Consider the following 12,058-nt stretch of genomic DNA (forward strand, 5'->3'; position numbering starts at 1 on the left):
ATCACGTATATCTTGTTTCTTAAATTTAACTTCAGCTAGAGTGATAACAATTTGCTGCATTTTACTCTATTTCGAAAATGCCCGCTACGCATGTCAATTCCTTGATGCTGATCATCCTTGTATATTGTTAGGCACCGGACAAAAATATGTCAACGCTTTTGTTGAAGGCTGGACTTCGGTTGCACCCAGGCTGCAGCAACATGAACACAGACAACCACGAGAGACTGGGTCGAGTGGACCTCAACTCATCCCAGTCCCCAGCCGCAGACTGGCAGATGTCCATCAGTGTTTACCAGTGCAAACTGTCAGGCAGTGAGGCGTGCTTGGGCGAACCGCACAGCAGTGCAAACGCGAACAGCTTCCTGCGGGATCGCTGCAACGAGATCAAAATGGTGCCGTGGTATTCGAAAAGAATCCGAATGTTGACAGCCTTTTTAATCCTCTTCATTTTGCTGTCTCTTGTAATGACAGGGCTTTTCGTATGGAGAGTTATATATTACGGTAATGATGACGAAATTACCGTAGAGAGTTCTCATATCACCGAGGTAAACTCCATATAATATTTATTTCATTTCTTTCTAGCTTAGGTATTATAATGTTTTAGTGCATGCCCCCTATCCTGGCCCAATGGTTAGATTTATTTTTCCTGTTGAAATGCAAGCGAGCTGAAGCTGAAAGATAAGGTATAATATATACATTATCCTTTCTCCTTAATAATTATTTTGCACCCTTCTCCAACACGTACTTACAAATTTTAATTGTGTTCTCTCGTGGTGATTGCGCATTTTTTCTGTTTATCCGTTTGATCGAATTTTTTGGTTAATCTTGAGTGAAATTCGAGCGGCATCATTTTCGAAGTATTATCATTTCAACTGTCGATATAAGACTGGCAATTTACCAAAAAATTGAAACATTTTGAGTGGGTGGTTTTTGCTGTTAAAGTTAGTTTTCGTCATTTAATTGAAAAAGGCAGGTGAAGACGATGAGTTTAAGATAAAATTAACACTTGTAAGAATCTACGCGGATATCATTCGAACCATGTTCAGTGAGATTCAGAATGCATTCGCAGACACACCCTTCACTCTTATGTCATTGTTATCATTGCGACTTCTCTCTTTCTAATGTCGATTCTCCTTTTTTTCAGTAAAAGTACAAACTTTGCATCCTTTATTCTATAATCCAAATATTTTATCATCGTATTGGCGTTCTGTTAGTGTGTAGTGAGTACAGATACACCTTATGAACTGTATTCAGCGAGGAGTGTATTTCAACTAAAAGCCCTAACAGCTGTCTTGAAATAAAAGCACATGCATCAATCTAACTTAGGATTAAGAGAGAAACGAAGATGGAGTCCAGAAAATCTTGTATCTCGTCTTTTTTTCATCTTTAGGATGAACAATGGTATAATGCTTTTAGAGAGTTTCATGTGGTATGGTTTGCAATGAAATATAATTACTAAATAATCGGCAGTAATTTTCAAATGAAAAATTGTTGATCTTAATACTAAAATAATTAAAGAACCGATTATGGAGGTATATTTTGGTAAAGCATATGTCAACAACCTTCGGCAATGTCCAGTGAAGTGAACTTTAATTCCAGTTGGATCGTAAAGTTAAGGCCACCTAACGAGAATATTTGAGAAAAATATTTAAAGTGTTGTGTCCTGTGTTCCCAGACATATTTGTGCTGAAAATTTAAATTGCAGAATGTTTAGGGAACGAAATATTATTCCCCTAATTTACTAGCTAGCTGTTGTTGGCTTCACGAAAATGCTAGTTGACTTCGCACTTTTAAAGGCATATATGTCCCTTCGAAAACGAAAGGAATTAGTTTTTCAGTGTTGCGAAATTTTCAGCTGACATTTTGCCCAAGAAATCTTTACATTTTCTATACAACTAAATCCGAATTTCGGAGGTGATTGAAGCCTTCCTTGGGTGCTCTTGAAAAAGTGAACAAAGACGTCTGCAATATTTACACTACTCGTTTGCAAGCGCCTCTTTTGAAAAACAAATTTACGAATGGAGACGGAAGCGCTGCTTTTAAATAAAAGTTAATGGACTCAAATATTTCAGAAAATTTCCAAAACAAAAAGCATATAAACAATATCTGTCTTTTCTCTTGATTCTGGAAAAATTTATAAAATTCTCCAAGCAATTTGCTTTTATTTCATTTTTGAAAGGTCGTTGATGATTTTGTCATTTTGGAAACCCGATTATGCGTTTAATTCTCTGTTTGATTAGAAATCAACACTGTCATAATCATTGTTTTCAATTGAGATCAAAATGTATTCTCTGAGCGGGCCATATACAAACACCACTTAAGAATATAACTCCATTATTACAGTATAGCCCGGAAGGCACAGAGGCATGTGACAAACTACGTGGAAATTAATTTCTAAAGCTTCTTTTGTCACTCCAATCCAAGAAGTGTAGTAATAAAGTGGTCAGTGTGCAAGCAGGTGTTCAATACTAATGTATGTTTTTCAAAGTTAGCACGAAACAACTTCTGCTTAACTTGCCGGTTCAATTCAAAAGGTTTAGTTTTCGCTTTAATAGAAAAACGTTTCACCTTTGCCTAGTTGAAAAGAAAAATTGTATTTAGATTTTATCTGTGAAACTCCCAAAGTGTAAACTGACGAAACACCCCTGCATCTTCAACTGTAGAATAGCAATTTCGTGTAGTAGACTAAATAGGAACTCTACATGCCAGACGGTCACCATTACTTGCTACAGTGGAAGCAGTATAGCGAACGAATTTTATATTATTGTTTGAAAACATCTCTGATAAGTCAGTCATGGAGAATGATCGGTACATTCCAAGTGATCTGGCTCTCTTATCAATTTTAAATACGGACGTTGACTCACGGCTAACACAGATTCGCAAAAAGACTAAACAAAAGCTGGGAAGATCGATGGAAAGTTAGTTTATTATTTGTCATCAAACAACACACTTTTTTCGTGCCTTTATATTTTCATTTCTTTCTTTTGTTTATGTACTTTTAAGTCTGTCGATGAAATATCTAAGTATGATAATTAGATGAACAGAATTTAGCCATTTTGCTTAGCAGTTTTGGGTACTTTTGAGTGGGATTTACCTAAATGTTTTCCGTTAAACAAGCACAGACATAATTATGCGATATTATTCAGCTTCCAGTCGTCGCCACTCCACCAGAATGTCCAGTTCGCGCAAAAGCAGTGCCGCTGGCCACTCTGCCCAAGAGTATCGAAAACACGCTGACAGAAATTGAGAGGACACTGGAATCTAAGATTAATGAGGATACGGTAGGATGGATGATAAAAGGAGTTCATTATGACTCCCCTCTACCTGTCTAACCCCAACCGAACTCGCATTGACTCAGCATTTTTAATAAGATAATAATATTAATAATAATTAATAATAATAATAATAATAATAATAATAATAATAATAATAACAATAATAATAATAATAATAATAATAATAATAATAATAACTAGGGACTCTGAAACCACGACGGCAACGCCAACGAAAACGTCGCTTGAAAATATAAGTTCGCGTTACTTGTACCACTTAGCGATTATTCCAATTCGTTCAACTTGTACAATGTGGCTGAACTATTCAGTAACAGAACAAGTGAGAACGGCGTTCAACTTGAAATAGAGGATAAAAAATTTACCGTCATGTGCCCACGTTGTCCACAAAACCTTGAATTTGGTCATTTCACGTTGTTGCTTGGCCGAATACAGGGAAAAAATGTACCAAAATTCAAAATGCACGTGCACGGCCATTGTTTTGCTCATTAAATCCTATTGTTTTGTGATGTTCTCGTTGCCGCCGCCGTCGTGGTTTCTTAAAGTCACTAATAATTGATACCTGGAAGACGCTTTGGATGCCAGCTATCGTGACAATAACTATAAAAGGTTCTGAATGCTTTCCCCCCACTGAACAGCAAACAAACTGTTCAATGTAATCACTTTTTTTTAATTATTATCTTCCAGGTATCTATTCTGGCAAACATTGTTTACATGGATAAAGTGATTTGGCAGCGTTCAATTGGGAAAATGAACCGGTCGAATCCCGGAGCATCAGAACTTTCCAATGGAACAGTGTTTCCTATTGCAAGCGTTACCAAGGTTTTAACGGTACGATTTCCAACCTTCTCCACGACTTTCAAAGCTAGAGAACAAATGTGAAGGCAATAGCTTCCTTACACAATGATTCAACGCTATTTCTTACTTTTTCGTATCCATTTGTATCCAATACTCGTTTCAGTTCGACTTTCCAGCGAGAAAATGAATTACCCCAAGCGATACCCTCTCAAATGAAGTAGTGTAAAGTACAGACGAAAGTTACTGCGGACAGCAGACACTTTAGCAAGCCTGCCTCAAATCTCGTTCCGGAATTTAAGATTTCATTTAAATCAACAGAAAATGATCATGATCCATGATTCACTGGGATTCGTGGTCGTTTAGCTCTTTGGCTTTCTTTGCTATTTAGGCGTTGATGCTTTACAAACTTTATCACCAAAAGAAGGTCAAGACACTGGACGATCCCTTCAAGAAGTACGTGCCAAAATTTGCAGTCAAGGATCCGTTTGATTCTCACGACATCACCTTACGGTAGGTGCAGCCCCAAAGGATCAGGCTTCCATTGTCGCTCCCATTTTTTAAACTGAAAGACTCTCCTGCTGCTCCAGAACGGGAACAGGCTCCATAGTAGGACCAAAAGATAGATTAGGGCGGGGTTACCCGATGTACCAATACTTGTTCTGTCTAAAATTCTACATGTAAATGGTTCTGTTTGTTGAATTGCCCAATTGAGTTGCAACGTTGGTTGCCATAATAAATATAATTGACTGACGGACTCACTGACTCATTGAATGTATGATTGACTGACTGACGACTAACTGATTCTGATTGATTGACGGACAGACTGACATACTGACCGGTTGGCCAACTGACTGACTGAATGATTGATTGATTAATTGCTTGCTTGATTGATTAATTAATTGATTAATTGATTGCTTGATTGATTGGTCAATCGATCGATCGGTAGGTGATTCAATGATTTATTTAATGATTGAATGATTAATTGATTGAATGGTAGATTGAATGACTGATTGAATGAATGAATGAATGAATGAATGAATGAATGAATGAATGAATGAATGAATGAATGAATGAATGAATGAATGAATGAATGAATGAATGAATGAATGAATGAATGAATGAATGACTGGTTGATGAATGGATGAGCATACGAATAGATTGATGACTAATTAATGTTCTCTTTAACACTTCAACAATGTTCTATTTTCCAGGGAAATGGTTTCTCATATGTCCGGTTTGCCAAGGGAAGCTCCTTGTTTTCATGAAACCGACGAGTCAATTATTTGTCAAGTGAACAACAGCGTTATGCTACAAAGAGTAAAAAATCTTTCACTTATCGTACAGCCAGGGAAAAAAGTCAGTTACAGGTATGACGTATGACAAAACGAATCACACGAACGAATAACATAAGACTAGTCGACATCAGACTGACCAATCAAGTCATGAGCCAGAGACTAAAAACCATCAACTACAGATTAGCAAATCGCTTGTCTCTCGTCAAGATTTCCACAGGTTGTCGTCCGGAAATTTTAGTTGTCAACAGCAGTCTTCTTGGGATCGTCTCTGTCACCAAGGCGTTTAAACTGTATAGCCTACTATTACTATAAAACAGGACGAATTAAAACTTCTGTAACACTTGCATGTGCTACTCTTCGAAAGTACTGAATTGAATCGGCCCATAATATTAACGACAATAATGTTGTTTGCTAAGTAATTTAGGTTTTAGTCTGCTTGGTCAAGGATTGGCAGTGTCTCAAAACGCGTCCTACGAAAGCTGGATGAAGAAAAATATACTTGATCCGCTGGGAATGCATAACTCTGGATTCAAGTTAACTAATGAGTAAGTCTAAAGATTAGCTGTCATCTAAAATTGTGATCTTGAACATTTTAACAAAACTGGCTTTCGGATGAATACATGTTTTCACTTCTCTTTACAACAGTGTCATGTAATAGATCAAACACGAGGAAGAGTGTTTCCTCCGATTTGCAAACACCGAGAAGTAGGTTGGAAAAACGAGACGCAGCCGAGTTTTTTTAACCAACTTCGAGGTGTTTGGAAAAAGAAGGAAACACTCTTTCGAGTGTTTGATATAGCTTCTCAAACTTTATGAAAATTCTTGGAGAACACTGATTCGAAGCAAAAGTTCACAAAATTTTATGATAATTAAGATCACATTTCTAAACCTCCTTCACGGTAGTGATATGCTTTGTTTTGGCTTGATTAATTATTAATGAGTTTGAGAAGAAATTATCCTCAACCTGTTAACAATTGTTAAAATAAATTAAATCCCTTTGTTATATTAAAACACTAGGACAGCCCGGGAAAATCACCTGCAACACTTTGGGCATACCTAACTGGAGAAAGACTTGTTAAAAATTGATATTATGGTATTGTATGTCCAAAAACCATGTAAACTTAAAATGCTTGAGTATTGCTTTTGTCAGAATCGAACTAATAAAAATGTGTCTATGAGTTCATTTACAACGGAAACTTATCTATAATGCAGATACGTTGAACCTCTCGAAAACAATCGGCAAGATGGAAGGAATAAGGATTGCTGACCAAACGACACAAACATAGTGTTTTCGCAGAAAAACGTCATCTTGGATAAAATTAATAGTCATCTAACATAGTTGTTCCTCAGTTGTTAGAGTTTGCGGTAACTGATTCTTTATTACTCAGCTACGTGTTGTGAGTTTCTCTGTAACGACCATCATCAAAGTTTCCGTAAAAATGGTGTTTGACAGGGTGTGGGGGACTAAAGCTGTTTACTTTATTCCCAGTAGCGAGCTTTTAGAAGAAATATTAATGTAATGTATAACTTCCTCCGCAGGATGAGACGAAAGATCCCCGTGGGCTATCTTAAGAAAGCTCCGCTTGAGCCTCTTGAATGGGGCTGGGCGAGTCCTGCTGGAGGAATGTTCACTTCATTAGAGGACATAGCAAAGGTAACTGGTAACGCTCACCATTACAGATCTACTGAACATGAATCTTTGAATAGGACTGATTTATTTTACCTTTGTATTCTTTTAACTTTGTATTTGATCATGGTTTGTTTTGCTTTTGCCAGTTGGAGATAAAACTTTTCAATTCAACAGACGAAGATGACGACTTCCTTTCTCCTGTCATCAATGAGGAATTTTTCTCGCCAGGTAAAAAAATATCAGATGTTTGCTCCATTTAACACAAGAACAAGTTGGAGTTCTAAGGTATTGCATCACACAGAGGATAGAATAAAAAAATAACTACAGTCGAAGTTTTCGAAATCGACCACTTCGGGAATTGGAAAAGTGGTTGCAACTAGAGCTGGTCACCTACTAGAATGGAATCTCGAAAGCGATCAAGAGCTGAAACAATAGAAACTGGTCACTTACCAGAGCTTTAAGCATAAAGCTTTTTACCTCGGTCTCAGGGTAACACTCTCGATCCAGTCGCAAATCATCTTTGAATTTTACATTCGAGATCTTAGTCTACGAACATTATTAGGCAGTGCTATATTGCTGTAAATGTGATCACGAAGTGTATACTTTTATGAAAGAGTTTGCGGTAATATGTATCAGAATCTTTGAGAGCTTAAAAACAAAATAAAAGACCCATTGGTAATTCTCAAAAGTGGTCGCGGTCGCTTGTGGGAGCGGTCGCTTACGAGAACTTTTGATTACAGACCTTAAGTGACAATTCAAACGGGTTTTACAATGGTGGAGAGCTTCGACTGTATTCAAATGGGGGCTCTTAAGCAGTGGAGACGACCATTCAAATGAACGCTACTGAGCAGTACTTTTCTTTGTTACTCTACATATCTAAAACAAGCTGATTCTGGCTTTAAGTCTGAGGATACAGTTTCAAAGGAAAGCTATTTGGCAGTACATTCCTGTGGTATTCTTTTTCATCGGTTTGTCATGTTACACTCTACAGTCTGTAAATTGTTATTTCCCTGAAGAGGCTCTTGTGTTGGATTTTCTTTGACTGCTCTTGAGAGTTTATAACGGTTGTTGTTTTTATTCTGTCCTAGCTTTTATCCTAGACGGAAATCAGTTCATCGGTTCTCCATGGGAGATGCAGCTTATGGATGGTTACGTTGTAAGAATGAAAAATGGCTTCGTTTATGGCTACTCTTCCAATATATATGTCTTCCCTGATCTTAAACTAGGTAAGGAAAACTGCACATCCTAGGACATCCTTTGGCACGAAGCTAAAAGCCAAGGCTATACCCAATGCAACTTATATTATAAGAACTATATTAATAACCCAGAAACTATTGTACTTTGAAACAAACTCCTACCGAGTATAGTAAATGGTAATTCGTTAGTTTCCCTTATATTGAACAAAGAAAATATTACTGCATATTTCCTGAGCCTGGTTGTGAACATTTTTTAATATAATTTTAATTTTGGAGCTGAATATTGAAACTACAAAAAAAAAAAATGAGCTAATCATGACTGACAAAAAATAACCAGCCACTTGTTAAAACTCGTTGGAGAGATGCTTCAGTGTATACCAAAAGAATAAATTGAAATAAATTGTTAGAAACCTTTATTTTATTTTATTTTTTGCTGACAACATAATAACTAATAGAAATCGTCTGATAAGTGATTTTGATCGAAAGTGAAGTCGCCTCCGTTAATCGATCAGACAGGTTTCCTGATGACTAAAGATTCCGAAGCCTTTCTCGATGAGGTTAGAAATTTGCAAACAATTTCTTTCCAGTATTTCGATCCAAACGTCGTGTTAGTCATTCGATTAATTAGATTACTAATGTTTTAAACAATTTTCAACGTAAAGCGAGCGGTAAATAATAAGGAAATGTTTCATCCAAAAACTGCCTGCCACGCCACTTGCCGAAAAACAAAAGAGCAAAATGTAGTATTGCATAGTAGCGACGCCTTAAAACCCTATAACTACCGCTTGTTGAAGTGAATATAATGACAATCACTTCTAAAAATTATCGCTTATGTTAACTTTATTATTCTAAAATTAATACTTCAGTCTTTTACTCAGAAACACTTTATTAAAAGTCAAGAGTCAGATGTTGACAGAATAAATAAATAAATAAATAAAAGTTTTAAGTCGCTTAGAGTATAGTACGTGTACAATTAAGTTTTCTTGCTACATATGACAAGAGAGGATAAAGGGTTTGACTATGGTTATTCAGAAGATCGAGCGGTAACGGTGTAGTCTAGATTTAGTTGTGACGCCGGTCTTTAAATGTCTTTGAAAGCAGTATTTTTCGCGGCACTTATAACTGAAGTAGAGCAACGACAATTTGTGTTACCCTAAAATTCGGAAAACAGTCTTGAGATGAATACAATATAACAACAAAACAATAACTTCTTATAAATAGTATATGATTTGGAATTTTTAACTTGGCATTGGCCTCAAAGTAGTACAAGACCAAAAATAGCGTTTATTTCCTTAGTGGGAAAATTTAGTTTCACTTTCGGGATGATTTCCCGTTTTCCATATCAAATTCGTTTTAAATTAGCGTTTCTCAAACAGCTAGTATTTTCAGTATATAACACTGCAATGTTTTTAAAATACCAGCTGTCTGATCAGCTTTGCATTCTTTCAACACCCTTCAAGCTTCAATTTCCCACAGTAATCTTACTTACGAATGCATCTCAGAAACAATCATTGTCATTTCTTTCAGCATTCAACATCTTCAACACAGGAGGCCTTAAGGGATGTTTTTTCATGGCACACAAGCTTCTGACAGCGTTTCACGAAGAGCTAGCGGCAAAAGACAGTGAGGTGATCTGCTGGATCATATGAGATCGTTCATGTTTGGAAACCAGTTCTCAATTGGAAGACAACGTCAAAGACCCTACTCATTAATAATTCATAAGCCCATTGACCTCTCAAATGCTCGATAAAGCATCACGCGTGCAGTGACTTTATATCCGATAAAACCTTCTTTTTATTAGTATGCGATGTTTAATATTTTTCTCGCATGTTAATTTCCAATGTTCACAAAAGCATCATTGTTATGAACTCTTGACAAACGCTTTTCCAGGAAAGTTTTTGAAGCCGTTCAAAAAACTCGAAGCACGTGTTTTATCGGGTCTAAAAGCACTCGGCTGCGCCTCGTGGTTTTAAATCCCGATAAAACACTGCTGCTCGTGTTTTAAAGTGTATATGACAGATTTTTTTTATTTGCTTGATCAAATCTTCATGTCGTTCTGAAAATTAAACACTGGTTTCATCAGACTTTTTGCTTTATCTGATCCGCCTACGGGCGAACTGTAATCAGAGCTAATAAAATTAGAAGTGTGACATCTCCCATGCTGCACTTGAGAAGCTAGAGTTCCTCGCCGCTAGGCAATCGACCCGTGCAACTCTTACGCTTCTTTTGTGCTCTCTTGAAACCTCCCGCGTGCAAAATTACAAATTGCAAATTACAGCAAACTTCTCATATCGCCACAAAAAGATACCAACTCACCAGTCATTCGATACTTGGTATTAGTTGCTACTCAGTATTTGGAAGAATTGAACTGCATGTAACATTGTTTGTTTTCAATTCGCAGCAACAACGAACGTTTTCACCTGAAGAGGCAGCTCGATTTGAGGGGGAATTTCACACGGATGACGTACCGACTATACGAAAAATCTCGATTAATTACCGTGACGGAAAGCTACAGTTTTCCGTAGGAGAATATCACTTTCATCTGAACCACATCGCAGGGTTGACCTTTGAACTTATTGACCGGAGAAAGGTCAAATGTCTGCGAATAGTAGTAATGGGGATAAATCACGAGAAGGTGCACTTTGACCCATCCGGCAGAAATACTACTTCACCGGGTTTTACAGTATTTGGATTTAATCTGCAAGGCAAAGCATACTTTTACAGGAAAAGAAACATGTTAAGCTAATTAGTGGTATGGACATGATTTCAAGTCCATGTGTAATAATCTCATGAATCATGAACAATGTACAGTTACGGCTATTTGGTTTGGCCAAAGCAAATATTTTGGCTATAACTTGACGAAGTCTTTTAATCTTATAAACAGCTGTTACATGGCTGCCACTTCACCAGGTATTCAATGACAGTTAGCCTGACACGTAAGGTTATGGCCAAACCGTGGAGTTTGCGCAGTGTAGGTTTTTCTGTAAATTTTCTGACTAGTGGTTACGATTTCCTTGTTAACATTACATATTTCCTGTTGTTCATTGTTATAATCATTCGTGGCAATTTTAGTTACCAGATACAGATTGATTGGACGATGATGATTTCAGAGTTGATTCTTTGCATAGCTAGGAAAATTAGTTTGTTGCTTTTTGATGCTTATAGTGGAGTGAGTTGTATTGAAATATATTAGACTATTGTAAATATGTCTTAATACGTTTTTGGAAAGGCGACTAATTATGGACTGCTACTTTCACCTGGCACTACATTCAGAAGCCATCTTTACCTGCCAAAGATACAAGACACGCGAAACCGATAGCACCGAATCGAGCCTAATCAAGCCCATAGGATCCCATGGAAAGTGGTAATGAGCTTGAAAGTGTTAGGTATTAAATATAATGATTGAATAAAGCAGTACCAAACTACCAATAATGGTTCTTCATTTCCATAACCTTGCCGGCATCACTAATCTAAAATGTCAGCCGTCTCGCGTGCCTTAATATATTTATAAATATTTTCCTTCTCCCCAAAGCTGTTTCGTTCTGTTCCTTGGGTCACGAAAAACAACACGATTTGAACGTTTTCCACTTTCGATGAATACTTATGTTAATTTTTTAGAAAATGAAAATGTGAATCAACAGCCATGATCAGACAACTTCTGTTCTCTTGAGCAATTTTTCTTTATCGCCATAATTTCATATTTTGATGCAGTAAAAGGAGACAAAAATCAATTGATAATGCTGGAAATTAAAGAGCTCCTGAGAATTAGCAAAATGGCCAAACCTGATCAATAAGAGTCTTGTCCTTGATTTCTTTACGCTAAGACGTTCGTATGAAGACGCAGGCAAT

At 36.9% G+C, this 12,058-nt stretch overlaps 1 protein-coding gene across 3 annotated transcripts; it reads left to right on the forward strand.

Moving 5' to 3' along the window:
- Positions 1-292: 292 nt before the first annotated feature.
- On the forward strand, positions 293-11,673 carry LOC146489586 (beta-lactamase-like protein 1). 3 transcript variants are annotated; one of them, XM_085105318.1, is made up of 11 exons: positions 293-545; positions 3,147-3,281; positions 3,978-4,121; positions 4,477-4,598; positions 5,300-5,455; positions 5,800-5,928; positions 6,923-7,037; positions 7,160-7,241; positions 8,102-8,239; positions 9,737-9,837; positions 10,611-11,673. In XM_085105318.1, the coding sequence occupies exons 1-11, from the start codon at positions 390-392 to the stop codon at positions 10,953-10,955; spliced, it is 1,623 nt and encodes a 540-aa protein (XP_084961444.1). In that variant the 5' UTR covers positions 293-389; the 3' UTR covers positions 10,956-11,673. The 3 variants fall into 3 exon arrangements, with proteins under 3 accessions (XP_084961444.1, XP_084961452.1, XP_084961461.1); XM_085105326.1 differs by having other exon boundaries at positions 309-521; positions 10,611-11,672; XM_085105335.1 differs by lacking the exons at positions 293-545; positions 3,147-3,281 and adding an exon at positions 3,624-3,899 and having other exon boundaries at positions 10,611-11,672.
- The last annotated feature ends 385 nt before the right edge of the window (positions 11,674-12,058 follow it).

This window comes from Pavona decussata, unplaced genomic scaffold (genome assembly GCF_977016875.1).
Source record: "Pavona decussata unplaced genomic scaffold, jaPavDecu1.1 SCAFFOLD_5, whole genome shotgun sequence".
Taxonomy (NCBI): Eukaryota; Metazoa; Cnidaria; class Anthozoa; order Scleractinia; family Agariciidae; genus Pavona; species Pavona decussata.

Bases quoted from the DNA above. Each gene is read 5' to 3' on its own strand.
- LOC146489586 (XM_085105318.1), top strand. From the start codon at position 390: ATGGTGCCGTGGTATTCGAAAAGAATCCGAATGTTGACAGCCTTTTTA. The intron at 4,122-4,476 runs GTACGATTTCCA...TTTGCTATTTAG, and splicing joins GCGTTACCAAGGTTTTAACG to GCGTTGATGCTTTACAAACT. The intron at 4,599-5,299 runs GTAGGTGCAGCC...TCTATTTTCCAG, and splicing joins TCTCACGACATCACCTTACG to GGAAATGGTTTCTCATATGT.